The sequence below is a fragment of the Penicillium paradoxum genome (genome assembly GCF_028828445.1).
Source record: "Penicillium paradoxum strain IBT 22861 chromosome Unknown utg000002l_segment0_segment0, whole genome shotgun sequence".
Lineage (NCBI taxonomy): Eukaryota > Fungi > Ascomycota > Eurotiomycetes > Eurotiales > Aspergillaceae > Penicillium > Penicillium paradoxum.
In genome coordinates, this window is record NW_026643180.1 from 2,968,200 (window position 1) to 2,988,560 (window position 20,361).

General features: G+C 49.0%; 11 protein-coding genes across 11 annotated transcripts; 6 read left to right on the top strand and 5 right to left on the bottom strand.

Moving 5' to 3' along the window:
- Positions 1–107: 107 nt before the first annotated feature.
- On the bottom strand, positions 108–1,136 carry N7457_001060 (ribonuclease H2 catalytic subunit RNH201; the record flags this gene model as incomplete). The annotated part of the gene is made up of 1 exon (XM_057172106.1): positions 108–1,136. One exon carries the CDS (start codon positions 1,134–1,136, stop codon positions 108–110), a length of 1,029 nt encoding a protein of 342 aa, XP_057036009.1.
- A 277-nt stretch (positions 1,137–1,413) lies between these two features.
- N7457_001061 (Cupin domain protein) lies at positions 1,414–3,557 on the top strand (the record flags this gene model as incomplete). Its single annotated transcript, XM_057172107.1, has 6 exons — positions 1,414–1,475; positions 1,553–1,716; positions 1,778–1,952; positions 1,984–2,951; positions 3,011–3,259; positions 3,328–3,557. 6 exons carry the CDS (start codon positions 1,414–1,416, stop codon positions 3,555–3,557), a joined length of 1,848 nt encoding a protein of 615 aa, XP_057036010.1.
- A 351-nt stretch (positions 3,558–3,908) lies between these two features.
- On the bottom strand, positions 3,909–4,938 carry N7457_001062 (TBCB family protein; the record flags this gene model as incomplete). The annotated part of the gene is made up of 3 exons (XM_057172108.1): positions 3,909–4,249; positions 4,306–4,525; positions 4,663–4,938. 3 exons carry the CDS (start codon positions 4,936–4,938, stop codon positions 3,909–3,911), a joined length of 837 nt encoding a protein of 278 aa, XP_057036011.1.
- A 1,273-nt stretch (positions 4,939–6,211) lies between these two features.
- N7457_001063 (tRNA (carboxymethyluridine(34)-5-O)-methyltransferase) lies at positions 6,212–7,082 on the top strand (the record flags this gene model as incomplete). The annotated part of the gene is made up of 3 exons (XM_057172109.1): positions 6,212–6,307; positions 6,365–6,489; positions 6,614–7,082. 3 exons carry the CDS (start codon positions 6,212–6,214, stop codon positions 7,080–7,082), a joined length of 690 nt encoding a protein of 229 aa, XP_057036012.1.
- A 315-nt stretch (positions 7,083–7,397) lies between these two features.
- N7457_001064 (MYB DNA-binding domain protein) lies at positions 7,398–8,331 on the bottom strand (the record flags this gene model as incomplete). Its single annotated transcript, XM_057172110.1, has 2 exons — positions 7,398–7,812; positions 7,871–8,331. 2 exons carry the CDS (start codon positions 8,329–8,331, stop codon positions 7,398–7,400), a joined length of 876 nt encoding a protein of 291 aa, XP_057036013.1.
- Positions 8,332–11,886: 3,555 nt separating this feature from the next.
- On the top strand, positions 11,887–12,483 carry N7457_001065 (uncharacterized protein; the record flags this gene model as incomplete). Its single annotated transcript, XM_057172111.1, has 1 exon — positions 11,887–12,483. One exon carries the CDS (start codon positions 11,887–11,889, stop codon positions 12,481–12,483), a length of 597 nt encoding a protein of 198 aa, XP_057036014.1.
- A 660-nt stretch (positions 12,484–13,143) lies between these two features.
- On the top strand, positions 13,144–14,295 carry N7457_001066 (ubiquitin carboxyl-terminal hydrolase; the record flags this gene model as incomplete). Its single annotated transcript, XM_057172112.1, has 1 exon — positions 13,144–14,295. One exon carries the CDS (start codon positions 13,144–13,146, stop codon positions 14,293–14,295), a length of 1,152 nt encoding a protein of 383 aa, XP_057036015.1.
- Positions 14,296–14,409: 114 nt separating this feature from the next.
- On the top strand, positions 14,410–15,120 carry N7457_001067 (uncharacterized protein; the record flags this gene model as incomplete). The annotated part of the gene is made up of 1 exon (XM_057172113.1): positions 14,410–15,120. One exon carries the CDS (start codon positions 14,410–14,412, stop codon positions 15,118–15,120), a length of 711 nt encoding a protein of 236 aa, XP_057036016.1.
- Positions 15,121–15,691: 571 nt separating this feature from the next.
- Positions 15,692–16,877, bottom strand: rpn8 (proteasome regulatory particle lid subunit RPN8; the record flags this gene model as incomplete). Its single annotated transcript, XM_057172114.1, has 3 exons — positions 15,692–16,285; positions 16,358–16,629; positions 16,694–16,877. 3 exons carry the CDS (start codon positions 16,875–16,877, stop codon positions 15,692–15,694), a joined length of 1,050 nt encoding a protein of 349 aa, XP_057036017.1.
- A 519-nt stretch (positions 16,878–17,396) lies between these two features.
- adk1 (adenylate kinase ADK1) lies at positions 17,397–18,353 on the top strand (the record flags this gene model as incomplete). Its single annotated transcript, XM_057172115.1, has 4 exons — positions 17,397–17,556; positions 17,612–17,664; positions 17,719–17,873; positions 17,948–18,353. 4 exons carry the CDS (start codon positions 17,397–17,399, stop codon positions 18,351–18,353), a joined length of 774 nt encoding a protein of 257 aa, XP_057036018.1.
- A 383-nt stretch (positions 18,354–18,736) lies between these two features.
- N7457_001070 (Gfo/Idh/MocA family protein) lies at positions 18,737–20,114 on the bottom strand (the record flags this gene model as incomplete). The annotated part of the gene is made up of 4 exons (XM_057172116.1): positions 18,737–19,308; positions 19,397–19,927; positions 19,990–20,010; positions 20,081–20,114. The coding sequence occupies 4 exons, from the start codon at positions 20,112–20,114 to the stop codon at positions 18,737–18,739; spliced, it is 1,158 nt and encodes a 385-aa protein (XP_057036019.1).
- Between the last annotated feature and the right edge of the window lie 247 nt (positions 20,115–20,361).

The following is a 20,361-nucleotide window of genomic DNA, read 5'->3' on the forward strand; positions in this document are numbered from 1 at the left end:
TCCTCTTCTTCTCTCGCTCTTGCTATGCTTTGCCTTGCCAAGCTAGCCCAAGGGTATCATTAATGTTTTATTATCATGTCTAATTCTATTGCACGGAGCATTCGCATTTAGAGAATCTCATTCTGCCTATGGCCATACCAACCTCGTATTCCATCCTTGTTTGTGCTTTTCCCGGTGCCTGATGATAGTAAAAACCCATCTAACCGAGGGGCATTTTCCTCCTCTTCGACTGGCCAGTCGACTCGTGCTCCTCCTTTCATTTCAAGCATCTCTTTCACTGTGCCCCAGCTGAACCGACACTCGTTGCCCCAACCAAACACAGGATCCATGTTGCGTCGAAGCCAGTTGACACACTTGGAGTCTGAAGGATAGCCACTTCCCCAAGTCTCAGGTGCTGGGTCCAGGGGCTGCTCAGTCGGAAGCATAGTCTTGTACATGACTTCGAGTGCAACATCACGCGTCACTTTAGCCGCCACACTAGCGGCGCTGACACATGGATACAATGAATCCGCTTTCTTTGCCACTGTGATTTTGAGAGATGGGAATATTCGCTCCAATTTCTGCTGGTATGTAGCGGGGTTACCGATTGTGTCAATGTACACCTCGCGAACATCCACTCCACGGTCTTCAACTACCCCCCTAATAATCTCCACCGTTGCATCCATGGCCTGGGCATTCAGATTGTATACTGCAGTGGGTGATCTCATCATGCCGGAAGAGATGTCACGGGCCGAAAGTACCTTGACCGCATATCCGCAGCACTCAAACAACGAATCTCCCGGTGTATTCAAGAGATGCATCAAGTTTGCTCGCACTGCAGGGGTAAGAACTTTGCTGTCGTCGAAGCTGTGCTGCTCGGTCAAGAGCGAGTGGTGGAGGTCAAGAGGAAGATAGAAGGCACCATAGACCATTGGGCCTAGAACTGGACCACGGCCGGCCTCATCCACCCCCAAGACGCATGGTGTGCTTCCAATTGTATCACGGGCGATGGGTGAAGTATCTTGGGGCGTAATTGCGCTAGGACATGGGGTATAGTACGCGTAGGATTCGCCGGAGAGAAGGTGTGCTGGGATCACACTAGGGGGAATAAAGGTGGACGATTCCTGGGGAGGATTGACGGGAGTATCATCGGTCATGGTAGGCATTTAAATTCTGAAGAGTATTATCAACCTTGAAGAGCTGAGAGAAACGAGGGAAGGATCTCCGGATGCTCAGTAAGGTAGGTGTGCAACGCGTCGACCGTTCGGGATTAGCGGGCGGGCGCGTGTTGCTCTTCCCGCCCAAATTCCGTCGCATTCCTCCCCTCCACCTTTATGTCTCGCTCGGCCCTTGCTTGTCTTGTTCAAATATCTACTTATCTTGGAGCTGGACCATTGATTGCCATTTTACTAAACTTGGTGCTCAATTTTCAATATGGCACGAGGGCCCGGAAAGGCCCGCGACTTCGACTACTCCAATGTGGGAACCAAGGGAAGGTGAGTCGTTATGCCACCGTCAATTTTCAATATAGCACACCAGAATCTCTCTATACTAATGTAGGCAATATATCTAGGCGCACTGGTATCTCCCTTAAAGAGGGTCGACGCGACGAGCATGGAATGGAAGAGGTAGATGGCCTTTTCTCATCTCCTGAAAAGTCGCCTGTCAGGTTGAATGGCTTTGAAGACGCAGAAAATGACTCTTCAGTTGGATCTGAGGGCATGTCTATAGATGAAGGTGTGCCAACCTAGTCTTTTCTCCAATTGCCAACTCAGTGCGTGCTAATTCAACCCCATAGGCAATGCGCCGGACCCCATGGACTTCCTCAAGAGTACAAACAGCTCACGTATCCCCTTTCCTCCTCCATCTGCTATACGGTCACCGATTAAGGCCGGCCTTACTGGATCTCCGCGGAGGTCTCCTGCGTTACAATCGACACCAGACCCACAGGATCTTCTTGAGTCGTCCAGCCCGTCCGATGGCAAAGGGTTAACAGGCGTGCAGGGAGAATCGCGGCAAGATCCTTCTCTCCCTATCTACTCGCTCTGTGAATGTGGGACGGTCGACCCAGAGGAATGGCATACAACACAAATCGGCAACAAAAGCACAACAGGGAGCAAAACCCGAACCAACAGCCGTACATGACTTTTCAGACTTTTCCGACGTCGACGGCGACGAGAATGCGTTCGCCGCAGTACAACAAGATTTCGGTGACAGCTTGAACGTTGATTCTGATTCAAGTGTGGCAGAGGAGTTGCCTAACTCTCCAGAGCTAGATCAGCATGATCATACCGATAATCTATCAGCGGCTGGCACGACTCCGCCTCGTGCAGAAGCCATTGTGAACAAGTCTGCGAATAAGAGTACGCCAAAAACCACCAAGACCAAACATAGCCGGACGAAATCTCCTGCGCCACGCGGGCGTCCAAAGTCTCACCGTCGCAACACGGAAGAAGATACTAACCCCAGGCCTAACAAAAAGCGGAACACCGCCAAAGAATCGCCACCAGTGCGCGAGCCCTTGGAGCCAGAATTAGATCGAGTGGTTGAAAATTACGCCAACCGCACCGGCCCCTTGAAAGGCCGAAGCTTGTATATTCTCAAACGTGAAATTCCTACCGATAACAATGCGACTCATACTAGATCTGGGCGGGTGTCTGTCAGGCCACTGGCGTATTGGCGCAATGAGCGGTGCGTATTTGGCGACGGCGAGGCTGCTGAGGGACATCGATACCCTCTCTCAACCATCAAGGAGGTCATTCGCACCGAGGAGCAGGAGCCTGAAAAGAAGAACAAAAAAAAGGGAAAGCGTCCAGCATCCCACAAATCCAAGTCAAAGAAGCGGAATGACGAATCCTCGGACGAGGATGAAGATGTTGATCTCTGGGAGAAGGAAGGTGGTGTTCTCCATGGCTACACTCTCAAATGGGACGCCAGGGCCCAGGCTAGTTCAAAGGAAGAGGAAGTTCTGGGTATGAACTGCAACCGCATCACTTTTGGTATTTTTTTACTAAATCTGTATTTCTCACAGATATCGCATATGCGCCCTCTGGAATTGAGACAAGAGAGGTCAAAGATTCAACATTTCGATTTGCGAAGCTGCTTAGTTCGTCTTTCATCGGGTCTGGGGTTGTGGAGCTTCCGCCTGACGGAGTCAAGAAACCAAAAAACTCAAAGAAAATGCACATGGTCTTCTATGTCTGTCATGGACGTGTCCAAGTTGATATCTCTGGTGTTCAATTTAGTGCAGGAAAGGGTTGTGTTTTCCAAGTTCCTCGTGGTATGTCTCTTTTTCCCTGTGTCATTTCGATTTGTATCAGTTCGTTGACACCAGGACTTCCTTCCTAGGTAACTATTACAGCTTTGCAAATACCCATCAAAAAGAAGCCCGGCTTTTCTTCACGCAGGGTTGCGTCCCCGGTGGAAACGAGAATGAGGATGACGCACCACAGATGTCCCAGGATGTTGGTCCTGAGAGCGAATTTGAGGCTGATACCGCTCCTGAACCTTCTGCTCCTGTCCCTGCTAGGAAAGCCAAGGGTCGTCCCAAGGGCAAACAGAAGAAGACCGGTAAATGACCAGTTCCATCACCTCTGCCATTTACTCCTGTTCCTATGTTAGTAGGCATTGACAACGCGCCATGACACCTCTCTTCGATTACGTGAATACCCTGAAATTTTATGTTGTGGGCGTCTGAATGTCATTTATTATTGTTATTCGTTCTTCAGCGATTTGTTTCACGCGATTACCAAGGACTTCGGCGTTTCTTTTTCCGCCTGTTTCTCTGGTTAGCATGCAGTATCTCGTGACAGATGGCGATGGAAGAGTAAGAGAAGCTAGGAAACAGTTCCTCATTTATTCGGAAATATCGAATTGTATGCGTTTTTCAAGCACACAATCCCATCTTTACTTGACAATGAGACAACATATCAAATCTCCTCCATTAGATCATCCAGGTCGTCATCTAGACCCAACGGGGGAAACTCCCCAATCTCGACTTTTTCGGGTTTCACAAAGACGCCCATGTTACTGAGGCACTCGAAGTAGCGTTTTCCACCTACACTACCATCATTCTTCCCCATCGGCTCATCAAGTTCGATCCCGATCCAAATTGGCTGGAGATCTGCCGAAAGTTCGGCATTCTGCTGCAGCTCGCGACCTGGACCGGTGATCGGGATAGTCGGAACAGGTCCAACGAAACGAATGGTTCCGCGTCGAATATGCGGTGGAGACGAAGGCAGAATAATAGCCCGTTTAGCAACAGCGATTCCTATCAAAAGCGCATCAGATGAGTGACAAATCAATAAGATACTGGTCTGAACGAACCTCTCGTTTGAACCTCCGCTTGATCTTTCTCAACTTGGTGGCGCAGAGCCTCTTCGGGCGATGGGGCCTTAGGATCAAAACGCCCCAATTTCTGGTTCTTTTTCCAGGCCAATACAGAATCCGACCGGGCCTCGTATGTTTCAGTTGGCAGCACATATTTCTCGACTGATGAAAGGTCGGTAAAATTAGCCCGCATGGTTTGCGGACGGCTGTCATTGACCTAGGAGGATATAGATCAGCATGTAATCCCAATTGCGGCATGACCTACTTGTCCTCTCAACCCAATCCAAAGGAAACGGCTCAGCAGGCATGGCAGTGTTTGAGAAAAGACAGAAAGGAAAGAAAGATTGAACAAACCTCGATTTCTGACCCCTTCACCAATCCCCAATCCCCAATAAGGCGATCGTCTTCATCAGCCCATTGGTCAGGTCGACCGGGCACCTTCACCCGCAGGCGCTGACTGCCTGGTGGGATGCCTGTCATAGTCTCTAGCTTTGCCTTAACCTGCATCACCGTCCAGGTGGGAGTGATGCGACGTTCAGTCAAGAATCGGGGCTCTGAGTTCCCGGGCTTGGCTAAAGCCGCATTGGTGATGATGACGGAGATATCCATCGGGGTAGGCTGAAATGCCATTTTGTCTGTATCTTCTGTGTCTTTTCGTATTTCTGGAAAGCAGTGTCAGACTTGGCCATTGTGGGAGCATGTTCTTTGGGTAGCAGGGTGTGAGGCATTGAGAGAAAATCCAAATAAGGCAGCTGGTTCGAATAGTATGTAGTTTTCCAGGTAATCAAAACAAGCAAAACAAAAGAAAGAGAAAGAGACTATATATTCGGCGCCATTTCGGAATTATTGTATCAGATTCCCCTGAGGGGTTCATAGGAAATGCGCAGTTGCCAGGGCAGCTTGATGGCACTGGATGACAAGTGCACAGTCGATGGTCTAGATAAGCGAATAGGATGATCCTTGAACATATCAAACAGTACTTACAATTGATCTTGTGCTCTCCTGGGGGCAAGAAAAGGAATGTCTCTTTGGATCTCCAAAAAGTGGTCCTTAGTCAGCATGTCCCCCACGGGAGCCCTGGAGGCACTGGGTTACAGTCGAGAATAGAACCGACAAATGATACCAACATCATGTAGGACAGAAGAGAAAGGAATTCCCTTCTTGGCTCTGTTTTTCCCCGATAAGCAATTGCCCGATTAAGATGTCGAACTGGAAGGTCTCAGGTCAAATAAAATAAGATTTTGATATAGTACATGTATGTATGTATGTTATGTATGTATATGTATACCAAGGCATTGCTTCGCGTGGCTTACGAAGGTACTTACAGAGTACATGTACTCCATACTATATCATCGATTGAACCAGTCAACAATGATCTATCCATTGTAATACCTACCTAGGTACTATCAAATAATAACAATTCAATGTGGACGTTAGCCCTCTTTTCTACTAAAGTTCGTGCACATAACTCCAGGCTTTGACCCAGAAATCATATCAAATGATTGATGAGATGAATGAAGGACAGTGGCGTAGGTATTGAAGGAGGGGGAAAAAAAACGTTCTCCCAATTTAATCTATACATACATACAGAGTAGTACCTACTTGAGGTATGCACTTTGAGATGACTCCACAGTAATAGAGGGGTCAAAAACAGAAAGGAGACAGGAGAGACATGTCCAGTGCATCAACTGTCAATGATTTCAGACCAAACGTAGGCACAAGTGATCTACGGAGTCCTTGAACCATCCATCGAACTGTACAGAGTACATATACCCATATATAGCAATAATTATAGCACATAACATGATATCAATCTCCCCGAAGTGATAAAGACACGTGATATTCAACTCGCCTGAACTTTTCCACCTTCACCAGTTCCCACCCTTGTCACAACAAAAGCACCATGGCATCCCAACAGGCAGGCGAAGCATACGAGCAACAAAACGTCCATAAGGTGTATCAGGAGATCGCTCAGCATTTCTCCGCCACCCGCTACAAGGTGTGTGAGAACTGACCCCCACTTCAACTCGCTGATCCAAACTAACGACTTCCCCAGCCGTGGCCAATAGTCGAGCGGTTCCTTACAGATCTAACACCAGGAGCAGTGGGATTAGATGTTGGATGTGGTAATGGCAAGAACTTGATGGTTAATCGAGATGTCTTTATCATTGCCTCCGATAGGTATGTCATAATAATATTGATTTTTGATTTTTGGGTTTTCTATAGACTGCTGTATTTTCTTGGGATTTCATTCGCTCGTCCTGGATATCCCTTACATCTTAGCCTGAGTCTGACCCGATGGCAGATCTGAAAACCTGGCCCGGATTGCCTTGCAGCATCAGCCGCATTCGACCGTGGTGGCCGACATTTTAGACCTCCCACACCGTGATGCGAGCTTTGACTTTGCAATCTCGATCGCGGTAGTGCATCATCTGTCTACTCCGGCTCGGCGAGTCCAAGCCGTCGCCGAGATTTTGCGAACCGTGAAACACGGTTCAAAGTCGCAAGAGGGCGGAAAGATCCTGATCTATGCCTGGGCTCTTGAGCAAAAGGACAGCCGGAGAGGTTGGGACAAGGGAGATGAGCAAGATCGAATGGTACCCTGGGTTCGTAAGGGTGATCAACCCCAGACCTTTCATCGTTATTACCATCTGTACACGGAGGGCGAGCTGGAACGTGACATCGACAATGCCGGCGGTCGTGTCCTGGAATCCGGGTACGAGAAGGATAATTGGTGGGCTATCGCGACCCCCAAGACAGCTTATGACGTTTGAAATGTGTGACATGCGCTCCGAGAGCCAGCCTCGGAGTCGTTGAAAAACACACCAATCCACATTGCTGGCCCCGCCAATATCTCTGCAAACAAAGGAAAATAACCCAACCAACACCGAGGGGTAGGAATCATCTATACGATTCACCACCCCCACAAATCACGATATACCTCCAAACCCGGCGCTATGCAATTCGTAACAAAGACAAAAGAAAACAAAAAGATGAAGGGCAAAAAAAAAAAAAAAAGAAAAAGAAAAAGAACAAGGGAGCAAACTCAAGGAAAGACGTTTAGGCGTCATCTTCATCGTCATCTCATCCTAGGGCATGGTTCGAGGAGGCATGCCAAGATGAGGGCCCATGAGACCTGGCGGGGGGATTCCCATCTCTGGCGGTCGACCGATTCCATAGAACTCTCTTGGGGGCGGGGGGGCAGGCGCGTAGGCAGGAACGCCTGCAGTGAGCTCTTCAAGGGACGGAAGCTGGGGTGGAAGACCAGGTAGATGGCCTGGGATTGCGCGGGAGGAAGAGCCTTTCCTCGGCCGGGATAGAGAGGTGCTGGCGCGGCGCGTTCTGGTGGTAGGGGGATCGATGGCAGCGCTGGAAAGTGAAAATGGCACAACACCCGCGCGGCGAGCCATTTCCTGCTCCCCTAGCTGCCAGTGCATGGCCTCAGCGGCACGCCATGGGATAGCCATTTCCTCCGCAACCTTAGACCACATTTCGGCTTTGAATCTAGTAGATGAGTTCAGGGTCAGCGGGTTGTTTCCGACATTAGCATCTTTAGACCTACCTCTCATATAAACGGGCTAACTTGTTTTTCTTGTCCTCGTCCCACTCACTTCGGCGCTCCAGGTAGTTTTGATAATGAAGACGACAGCTGATGGCACTGCGGCCGGGTAGTCGTTTGCTGATGTCTTCCCACTTCATGCCACTGCCACGCAGTTCAATAATCAAAGCATCCTCATCTGGCGACCATTTGGACTGCTTCTTTGCAGGAGATTCGGCTGTATGTGAGGGCTGTAGGCGCTTAGCAGCACCCGAGGGACCAGTCTTAGTCAAGGGTGGCATGGCCATAGCAGCCGGACCTGGCATAGTCATCATGGGACCCAAGCCTAGTGGTGGCCCTATCGTTCTGGGCGGGTACCCGGTGTTCAAACTTGGGGCGGCTTCCTCCTCATCTTGGGGCTTGAGTAGCAGTGAGATATCCACTTTGGCAGGAGGCAATATAGGCCGATTTTGTAACGCAATCATATGCGCGGATGAAGACCAGTGAATAGTATAGAAACAGAGGCAGCAGGAGATCCTCCACTGGAGGGGGAAAGGCCACAGAAAAGACGGAAAGTGCTCGTGATCCCAGTCTTTTCCCAATGACAGAATAATCAACGTCCACACTTAAGGAAAATCAAACCCAGGTCGACTTCGTTTTTTTTTGCTCTGGAGCTTGATTATTTCGGGGGGGGGGGGGGGGGTTTGGTTTTGGAGAGGAGGGGAGGAGGTATCGGATCTCTTGTCCCAAAGCAAACAGAGAACCGAGTTGAAGTCTCGAAGAGAATGGGCGAGAGCAGGATGTGATGGCCGGTTCACAGAACTGAAATCTGCTCAGGGTTGATTCGAAGAGAGAGATGACTTAGGGTTTGAAGGGGAGGGGGAGAAGAAAAGCCCAGATGGTGAAGCATCCCAGGTCGAGTCTAGAAGGCCAGAACGTTGAAGATGAAACGACAAACGATCAACTTGGAAGTGACAGCTGATCCTAAGCTACCTATCCGAGAAAGAGAGGAGAAGAGAGTCTTAGACCGGGACTATAATAAGGGTAATGTGGTTACTGTAAAATAAAGTAAAAATAATATCCACAGGTTTTAATTAAAGATCAAGCGGTCAGTTCCCCCTCATGGCTTTTTTTTTAGGGCATTTTTTTATTCTCGAGATGTATATGTTGTAGTTCTCGTTCTCTACGGAGTAGGGTTCGAGGAGACTCTAGCTGCTGTACTCCATCCATTGTAGGACTCTGGCTCCTTTCTCTTCTTTTAGCTATCGGAAAGGTTTGATATGACCTGCAGAGTTTCATAATGACTCAGGAAGAGGGGCATCAAACGGTAATTAATGCTAAATATATCAGAGCATCAGAGCATCCGAGAATAATCAAATTAAAATTAAATCGGGGACCCGCATCACCCTTTTGTTAAATGAGCGGTCTTCTCCGGCCCAGACACTAACCGTTGCAACTAAAAGTTCCAGATCGTAACGGCGGGGAGGAGTGTACCTTAGGGGAACCAGTCGGGGATTTTTCTCCCCCCTTGCTCTTCTTTTTCTTTTCTTTTCTTTTGGGGCGGGGCTATATTCCGGGTTCCCGACTCTCGGGATAATTTCATCTGCACAGAGTCCATCTCTATACATATAGCTATAACGTATATAGAGGGCTACGTCGGAGGACGGAGTACACAGGAATTGGCCACTCTTCCAGAATCTAATACGATCCTGTCATACTGTAGATCATCTCTTTTCTCTTTTCTCTTTTCTCTCTCTTTTTTTTTGTTTTTTTTTGTTTTTCTTTGGTTTTTCTTTTCTTCTTTGGTTTCCCCATACCAATGCCCAGTGCCTGAATCCAGACCCCTGTAAAATTGGACCCAGTTGATCTGTCGGGTCCAGAATCCTATTCCTCCCAGAACCTTCTGGCTCTAGTTTTTTTAAGATTAATCGTAATTTACCGTTCCCCTGATAATGTCTGAAGACCCGGACTAACGTCTGAAGGACTCCTATAATCTCTTGAACGACGGGGACATGTTCACGCAGATTAAGGGACCGGTGGGTCTCAATTTCCCGTTAATTGGCAACGGAGGACGGAGGACGGAGTAGTACACACAGAGAGATACATGAGTATTGTACTAAATCTTCGTGGCCGTTGGACCCAGAAACCGGGCACATGCTTAGATCGAACAGTTCCTCGGGGCCATCTTACAAACTTTGGATGTGCCTGTTATGCTCTCTCCTTATAGTATCGATTTCCCTTTTCCTCTTTTCCTCTTGCTCTCCGAAACGACGATCAATTGGCCTGAAACACCCGTTCAGTCAATGCACTGAGATCAGCGAGCTATGCCTCTTCTTGTTCAACCATCCGCCCCTCCAATCTCGTCTACAGAGCAGTTGGTGTATCAACTTTCCCGAAGGCAAAAAAAATAAAAAATAAAAATAAAAATAAGGCAACTAGAGAGAGAGAGAACGAGCCCGTCGAACATGTATGTCGTAAGTGGATCATCCTCGTACGACAACGTTCGTGACGATCGCTACCTTCTCTAGCTTCGGGGCCAGCACAGACATGACCATCCCGTTCGGCAGCTACGGCTTTGTGATCCGTTTGGAGCAACCGGGGGGCGAGTCAGGCAATACTGCTTAGACCCAATACCCGGATTATCTCCGAGGCGACGATCAGGAAAACAGGAGAATGAGGCGGTGACGCCTCGAGGACCTAGTCAGACGCGGGAAGAGAAAGCCTGATGATACGCGCAGGTTAACGGTGCCAGCTGAAGGCAAAAAAGGCTAACCGGCTCAGCCAATAACTAACGGTGTGGAGTCGGAGGGGCAAACGTTGGATCATCGCGACTATGACTTAAGTGGTAGCGGCCGAAGAGCTGGTGGCGCTGAGGTTTCTCTACAAGATACAACCTACGGCGTACGGAGTACGTGGTGCTCCGTATTGCACGCCTTCACTCTTCACGTCCCCATGATACATTTCTGATGCGTTATGATTGGATCATCAATCACTGGACCTGAGTGCGCATTTCGGTTCCACTCATCCCGTACCCTGAAGTGGCAGATAAACGCGAACGCTGCTGTCAATACTCGCGACTACGGGGCAAGTGCTAAGGGGGAAAGTGGATGAGGAGAAAACGATATGCAAATCCCGGACAATAAATGGGGAGCTTTCGGCCGGATCTATCTGGAGATGGCCACCCAATCAGCATCTTTCAGTTGCTACTCTTTTCCTATCTGAAACTTGTTATAAACTAGTTTCTATTGGCAAAAACCAGTTTATGGCATTTCCATCTCACGCGGTTCTACGGAGTACGGAGTATATATAGGATGTCAAATAATAAGTGACATTGAGAATCCAATCCTCGAGTGGAAATGCCGTCATCTCCATGTATACTTCATATAGGTCGTAGGGGTACTATGTTGTGTAGGGATGCAGTCGATGTGCAGTCCTGGAGATTTGGCTCGACGGCCTCTTTTTTTATTGCACTTCTCATCTTTTGCTTTTGCTATTGCTTTTGCTTTTGCTTTTGCTTTTGCTTTTGCTCTTCTTCTTTCCCTGGCCCTTTTTTCCCCCTTCTTTTCTTCCCCTCCCTGTCCCCTCTTTACCCTGTCTCCCCTTGCTCCCTTTGGTGATTTCTCTTTGAGCGGTTGGTAAGATGTTGTACTTATTTATAGATCGAGATGAAACGGAGACTTGAGCAGACACTTCTCTCTCAAAGGAAGTTTCTTTGTATAGAAAGTAATTCTACTCGAGTGGGATGTATGCTTTGGGAGCCTATGAAAGAAAAAAATAAGACCGAGTCTGAATGAATGTATCTGGACTCGACTGAGCTTCGATTTTCTTTCATTTCGGAATTCTCAGATGGCGAGATTCACTGGCTCTAATCTGCCTCAAAGAATCTCAGTCGCGGCACTTTCTTTAGAGCAGACGATAATGAAAATCCTTCGCAGTGCACACGTTCTTCATAGAAGATAAATTAAACTGCGATTCCCTCGATTAATTCAAGACGGACACACTGGCATATTATATTCATTTCACCTTACATTATATCAACAATGGCGGAAGCATTTGAGGATAACATACCTGGATCTCGACCCGAGTATGAAGATGAGGAGATGCAGGATGTAGAGTTTGAGGAGTTTGAGGAGGGTGAGGGTGAGGAGGGTGAGGAGGGTGAAGAGGGTGAGGAGGGCGAGGAGGGTGAGGAAGAAGAAGAGGGTGAGGAAGAAGAAGAGGGCGAGGAGGGCGAGGAAGAAGAAGAGGGCGAGGAAGAAGAAGACGGTGAGGAAGAAGAAGACGGTGAGGAGGGCGAGGAGGGCGAGGAAGAAGAAGAGGGCGAGGAGGGTGAGGAGGGTGAGGAGGGTGAGGAGGGTGAGGAGGGTGAGGAGGGTGAGGAGGGTGAGGAGGGTGAGGAGGGTGAGGAGGGCGAGGAGGGCGAGGAGGGCGAGGAAGAAGAAGAAGAAGAAGAAGAGGGCGAGGAAGAAGAAGAGGGTGAGGAAGAAGAGGAAGAAGAGGAAGAGGAAGAAGAAGGTGATGAGGTTGAAGGTGAAGAGTTCGAGGAAGAATTCTTGGAGGAAGAAGTGGGCGACGAGGAGGAAGAACCGTCATCCCTGCTAATGACATGGAGAGTAGGTCTCTCTATCCTCCCTTGACCGCATCCATTCTAACGATCAGACACCCACTCCCAAATACTGGATCCCACGAGTGCCTAGAGAGAGCAACACAGGATTTGTGAACTCGAGTGCTCAGTGCTATCGAAATGTCACCTTCCAAATGCTTCTACATTTGCCAGTCTTCATGAACTGGCTCATTTGGTATAAGCATCATCATGCACCCAGGGGCTATATTTGCAACCTTGGCAGCTCATCTCTCACAGGTCCGGCCTCGTGTAAAGTATGTCATCTTTATACTCTCTTTGAGAGATATTGGAAACAACAGGATTGCGCTACCGCCCTTGAAAGGATATCGGCTCTCTTTTTGAACGATTGGAAATCACTCACCGGGCCGCAAACTGAAGAAGACCCGGCAGAGTACATCGAAGCAGTTTTCAGCCAGATCCACCAATGTGTTAAGCCTATGTTGTATGTTTCCTCGTCTCCTCCCATTCATGACACAGACTGACTTTGAACCGCAGCCGAGGGGACTTGGAAGATATCTTCCAGATACATATCATTGATGTCACAAAATGCGTTGGCAACAATGCTTGTGGGCCAAAATACACCACACGAACACAGGTGTGCTTGCCACTAAGGTTCCCTCATAACAGCAAGTCATCAAGCAATCCGGATTTGAGTGAAGCCCTTAAAAGGCATATGGAACATGAAGATGATATTGGAACCTGCGCCACATGTGGAAACCGCCGGATATCCCAAGAACAGATTGGAAATTTCCCCGAGGTACTCATCATCCAACTCAACCGCATCAGCGCAAGAGGCAAAAAGATCGATGACCAAGTACAACTCAGCGATCCGCTCACTATTAAGAAGAGTTATGTCGATGAGCGCCATGGTACAGCGCGCGAAACCGTTCGCTACAAACTGTCCTCGGTGATCATGCATCAAGGCTCGGACATGACACACGGACATTACAAAATCGGTGTCAAAGGTCGATCAGACGAATGGACACTGATCGATGACAAGTATACCCAGGGCTGGGACAAGAAAGATTTTGGAGCTGAACCGGATCACCTTGTCGAGTCATATATCTACGCATACCGCCGGCTACCCACAAATGAGTTGGAACTGACGGACACAGAAGATGTTCGGGATTCCATGGACATCGACCCCCGTCCAGAGGCGGAAAAACCACAAATTAGGGCCGCTCAGATCCCGAGAGAGACTCGGAAGAAAAATACGCAGAGCGCAGTTCCTCAGAGCGCAGTTCCTCAGACCGCAGTTCCTCAGGACCCAGTCACTCAGGGCCCAGTCACTCAGGGCCCAGTCACTCAGGGCCCACAACTGCTAGAGCTGAGTCAGGAGGCAGCTCAATCAGTGTCGGAGTTGATGGGTGGGATGGTTCCAGGTATTATCGATGCCTATGTGGCTCGCTCGGAGCAGACGCGGCTTAAGGAATGGGAGAAGTGGATGAGTCAGAGGGAAGAGAAGTTGGAGGCGGAGAAGAGGGAGAAGGGAGAGAAGGGGGGACAGAAGAGGGGACAGAAGAGGAAGCACAGAGGGGATGATGATGATGGAGATGATGATGGAGATGATGATGGAGACGATGATGGAGATGATGGAAACAAGGGTAAACTTGAGCAATTCCTGGAATGGAAACAGGCGCGAGGATTATTGGAGCTCACTGTGACCGATTCAACTGGGGAAGTAGTGCTGGATCTGGAAACACAAGGGTTGCACTATAACAGACTCAAGGGGAAGAGCAGGAAAGCACCCGTGGCCAAAGTAGAGAAGAAGGCCGGGACATGGAAGCGACTGAGGGAATCAGTGAGTAGAAAGGCGAAGAAGTGATTTGTGAAGTGATTATGCGTTGGGGTAGTTCTTATTTTTGTTTTGTATATCTGCGAGTTCTTCAGTTTCGATATTTCAATGTGATTCGTTGCCCTTTTCCTTCCTGCTCCCACAATGGATTCCATCTCCTACACAAGAACCTTTGTCGATTGCCTAATCACAGAATTAGCTCAATATCAACTCGGGCACCAGGGCCAGACACAGATTCCACAGGCCTTTCCCGGATTGTCGGCATTACCGACAAGCCTGAAACCATTGATGTTGACATTGCACTGTCTCTTCCCCAACGATTTCCTCCCAGCTCTTGATATCCTTGACCGCAAACTCGTGCGCCAGATTATGCGCATGAACCAATGCGATGCTACAACATCTAACCCAGACACGCCCACAGCCCGGTTGGAGCCCGAGGATATTTTCCTCGTGATATCTGCCTCGGCACCGCCTTCATCTCCAGATGCTTCGTCGACTAGACCTCCCACTCGCGAGCAAGAAAAGGGGTACGAGGTTCGGCTGCGTGCCTGGAATTGCAGCTGTCCTACATTTACCTTGTCTGTATATCGCGACTCTTTCCCACGTCCCGAATCAGTTACAGCAAATCACCCTAGTGTTGGGGCAGCCGGACCTAACAAGAATGGGCTGCCCGAGTACTCATTTGGTGGGATGCTGGCGTGTGATACAACCTGGGTTTCACCCCCTGCCTGCAAACATATCCTGGCCTGCCTTTTGTATGTACGGTGCCCAGAGCTGTTCGGAGTTCACGGGCATGGCAGGGTTACTGTCTCCATGGAAGAAATCGCCGGCTGGTGTGCTGGTTGGGGTGGTTGATTCTTGACAGTTTTGTTGACATCTTAAGACAATTTGATATATACTCAGCTGGGTGAAGAGTCGGTGGCCCATGGCTTCCGCTGAGGCGACATGAAAACGATCCCCCATGAACCGATGAAATCGGGTCTGTGGAACTACGAACCCTTGTCTAGTTGACGGGCATATCTGCTCAGACAACGACTCAAGCCAGTTGGTTACGATCGAACTATAGCTGGCTTGAATAGGACGTGTGAAAAGTCGGTCGATTGGTGGATGAAGACTTGTTCCGAAATCCTTGATGATTGTGGGATAGTTGCAAGAATAGTTCCAAGAATAGTTGCAAGATAGAATGGAAGCGCCAACACGATAGATATTCCTATATCTACAGCTTACAAATGACCCATGTACGCCGCCATGGTAAATGACTACACGGGTAGTCTATGTCTGCCGGCAAGATCTTGCTTGACTTTGGCTGTCCCCTGTACATCAAGAGATGTAAGAAAATCAACCGAAATGTCACGTTATTCACTTGTTGAGATGACAATTCCGTCAAAAGAAAAGAATAAATTAAGAAAGAAAGTGAGAAAATCCTTTAGTCCTTCTTATCGGAGGTATCCTGCTCCTCCTTCTGCTCGCCATTTGGCGAGCTAGCCTTCTTGGCATCCTTGTCACTCTTAGTCCCATTGATCTCCTGCTCCCGCTTGGAGTCATTCTCCTCTTGCTGTTGTCGGTTCTGGATCTTGTTATCGATTAAGTCGTGGAAGGCCGTAATAGCACGGATCAAGCTGCTGATGTAAATAGCCATCAATTGGTCGTTGGTCTTGATACTCATGGCCCGTGCTAATTCACTGTTCTCGATCTGTGGCTCCTGCCCGGTGACTCGCTGGGTCGCTGGCGGGGTGGACAGGTTGGGAAGGAGGTTGAAAACATCCTGAAGATTGCCAAGAATGGCATGGTTGACTGGAAGTTCCTTGTCGAGAACTTTCTGGAGGTATTGACCAATGTCGCGTAGCCGCAGATGCAATCCTTGCAGTGATTGCAGCTGCGACGTGATACGAGTGGAAAGTGTGCCGACTGCAACATCTCTGATGTCGCGGAGGAGATGTTCCACGCCGATCTCCTCTGCTTCTTCAGCTTCGATTATCGACGGGGTGTGCACGAACGTCCGAGAAGTTGTGGTTCCATCCTGGAAGGAAAAAGGAGCCATAGTTAGCCATGTTGGTTTGATGAGTATTCCTCGCATTCAACACAAACTCACATCCTTGATCTCATCCACAGCGAAGTAAGCATCTGTAGGCACACCCACTTCCTTCGGTTGCACATCGACAATGACTAGCAAGGGGTTGGGTGTGTATTTCTTGAAAAGCTCATTGATCTCCAAATCTGAAGCGCGCAGCTTAGGGCCTGAGTGGTACCAGCCGACTAGCTTCTCACGAGCATTGATCTTCTTGAACATATCCCTCATCGACTCGACGAAATTGTGGTCTAAGAACCACACCGATGGATCTTTTTCATCCTCTTCGAACGGAACTAGAAACACAAACACAGTTGTCAACTCATCTGTCATGTAGGTTCCATCGAAGCTTGCACTAACCAGCAAAACTGTTTGATACCCGGACATTATCACCCGTGTTTTCGCCCAGTAGCACACCTACAACACGTTTCCGAGTACCCTTTGCTGTTCTCCCATAGTGATCTGCGACAGAGAGAAGGACTAATGGGGCAACCGTCACGGAACGGTTGACGAGGGATAGCGTGTCCGCCGTAGTGGCAGGCATCGTGAGAAGGGTGATAGGAAGCTTAAAGAGAAGTCAAGAACTACAAGAGTAACTAAATCTTGTAGAATGAATAAAATCCAATGGAATATGCGTGGCAGGGGAATGCGATGGATGGAAAGCGATGATGCACAGGTGCTCTGAGAGCTCTCCGCCACAGGCCTGCGCCATTGTGGCTGGAGATCTTAATAAGCAATCGCAGCCACTTTGGTGGCTTCGGAGGAGCAGATGTGAAAAACTCGGAGTATATACGTATGATCCAGCATATAATTAATTAGAAGATATACATAATATCATGCATACAATCAAAACTATATCAATTGTAACTCGTCTCTCGGAGATATAGTCTAGATCCAATATACATCGGAAGCCGAGTATTCACTCCATTCCAGCTGAAGCCCGTGCTCCGAGCCTCGGACCCTAAGTTCCTGCGAATCTTCCCTTTCCCCATTTCTCCGTTTTCCCGTCCACGCAAGCCTTTCTCTTCTGTAACTTTCAATCCTCTCTCTTCTCACAATCACAATGGCTCCCATCACTGAAGAGGCCGTTTCGGGCCTGAAGAACACCATCAACCAGCTTGAGGCTAAGGTGTCCGAGCTTGAGAGCCGTCTCGCCAATGGCGGCAAGCCCAAGTCCGCCGCCGAGCAGATGCGCATCATCTTGATGGGTCCTCCTGGCGCAGGTAGGTAATTAAGCTGTAACTGAAAGGACCATGAGTATTAACAATTCTTGATCAGGCAAGGGTACTCAAGCCCCGAACCTCAAGGAAAAGTACTGCGCGTGCCACCTGGTAAGTAGAAGTTTGTCTGAGTACGGCATGAGCTCATCTCGCTGACCCGAATAGGCCACCGGAGACATGCTGCGTTCCCAGGTCGCCAAAAAGACCGAGCTTGGAAAGGAGGCCAAGAAGATCATGGACCAGGGTGGTCTCGTTAGCGACGAGATCATGGTCAACATGATCAAGAGCGAGCTGGACAACAACACAGAGTGCAAGAACGGGTTCGTGCATTTTTATCCTCAATTATCCATCCCCTTCCGAGGTCCGGCCAAATTTTAACACATGAGGTGGATAGTTTCATTTTGGATGGTTTCCCCCGGACAGTCGCGCAGGCCGAGCGTCTCGATGACATGCTTATTGCCCGTGACCAGAAGCTTCAGCACGCCATTGAGCTGCAGATTGATGATTCCCTGTTGGTGGCTCGTATCACCGGTCGCTTGGTCCACCCTGCCTCTGGCCGCTCGTACCACAAAATCTTCAACCCACCCAAGGAGGAGATGAAGGACGACATCTCCGGAGAGCCGCTGATCCAGCGCTCCGATGACAATGCCAATACCCTTACCAAGCGTCTGGCTACTTACCACGCCCAGACTACCCCCGTTGTCGAATACTACAAGAAGACCGGCATCTGGCGCGGCATTGATGCCAGCCAGGAGCCTGGTCAGGTGTGGAAGAGCATCCTTGGTGTCTTCCGCCAGTAAACGATTCCACTGGAGTGGTCACATCTTAAAAAGGGAATCTGGGGAGGGGGCTGTCAATTTGGCACAATTTACTAGTCCGGGCTCCGTGATGCCTGCCGTTTTCCTATGTTGTTTTTCTTAATTGGGGCACACCGGGCGCATGGCTGGCGTTTTCGTCCACATATAGACCTGGGTTCGTCCCCTTGACCGCCATGTATAGTAGTAGTATGTGTGTAGCTTTTTGGGTACCGAATACACTCAAGACCGGCATGCATCCAATTGGATCTTCTATTAAATCTTCTTCATTTCTCAGTCTGTCGAGGAATCTAAACCAGGCGAAACCTAGCGAGATGGAATGTATATTCACATAGAACTAGCCTTATCTACATTCGCCATGTAACTATTTACAATTGCTGAGGATACTCAGTCGACTCAATCTTCTCAGGATAGACCAAACCGCCCTGCCTGCGAACCTCATCCATGACTTCCATGATCACGATACTCTCTTCCCATGGCATGCCCTCGCTTTCAAGCTTGCCATCACGCAGACAACGAGCAACCTCGTCAGCTTCCCAGTACATACCATGGCCTTTACCGGGAAATACGGACTGAACCTCACGGATCTCACCAGCGCCCTTCTTGGGAATGATGCGATATCCTTCTGGCCGGAAAGGGTGTCCGTGCACTTGTATCTCGCCTTGAGTGCCCTGAATACGAATGGAAGGGCCGGTAGAGCCCTTCTCATCCGGGTCGGCAGCGACACGAATGTTGGTCATGGCCACACCGTGTGACTGTTGCGGATACGGCCCATTGGAAGGGGTACTTGTAGGGAAGCGCAAGAGCATGGTAGTAGACTCGTCCGCACCGGTCAAATGATATGAAGTCATTTGCGAGGAGACAGCAGGAGGCTTCCTCTGGTCTTGGGGCAGGGTGTGATATAGAATCTGGAAGACCCAGGTCAGGGAGTAGATACCCACTAAAAATGTCAATCAGTCAAAGCTGTCCCCTCTCTTCCTTCTTCCGGGGTAGGAAGGGAATAAATAACCAAAAATCGAAAAACTTACAGTCCAAAAGGGCACCACCAGCTAGATCAGGGTTCACCATGCGGTGGGTAGTGCCCCATTTCGACTCAACGTCATCACCGAAGCTCGTATCAGCTACTACACGAAGCACCTCGCCAATCTCACCTTTCTGGATGAGCTCTCGGATCTGAATGCTGAGAGGGAAGAAACGAGTCCAGACAGCCTCCATGAGGAAGAGTTTCTTCTCGCGGGCAATGTCAACGAGAATTTTAGCCTGCGCAGCGTTGACGGTAAATGCTTTCTCGCAGAGAACGTTTTTGCCCGCCTCCAAAACCAGTCTGACGTTCTGGTAGTGGTGGGAGTGCGGGGTTGCAACATAGATGACATCGACATTGGAGTCAGCTACCAGAGCCTCGTAGCTACCATATGCGGCGCAAGGAGTGGTGATTCCTCGAGCTGAGATGAAGTTCTCGGCCTTCTCCTTGGATGAGGACGAGGCGACGGCCACGATTTGATGAACTATGTCTGAGGCATCACGGACATTGGAGTCGATGAGAAGGTCCTTTGTGAATGCTGTGGACAATCGGTTATTTTATGAACTTGGGTGCACTGACGTACGGTAAATAGGATCTTACTCTCAGCAATCCAGCCAGTGGCTATCAATCACGTCCAAGGTTAGCTTTGTTTTTTTTTTTCTCTCGAACAATCCAAATCCAGGCCTCATACCCATGATACCCCAGCGCACAATGTGTGGCGCCATGATGAAGCGATAGAGTAAACTCGAGGGACGGAAAAGACAAGAGGCACAAGGTTGAAAAACAAATTGTCTCGATGCCCGTGGAAATTATTTATCATCGGATGGAGAAACCTGGAGTCCGGAGATGCACCGAGCGGGGCAACGGCAAGTAGTGATTTATGTTTTATGGACACGTATGATTTCAATGTGATGGCATTTCAATATAAAGAAAAAAGAACCCAATTCGCTAGTGATCAACGCCAGAGAGGTA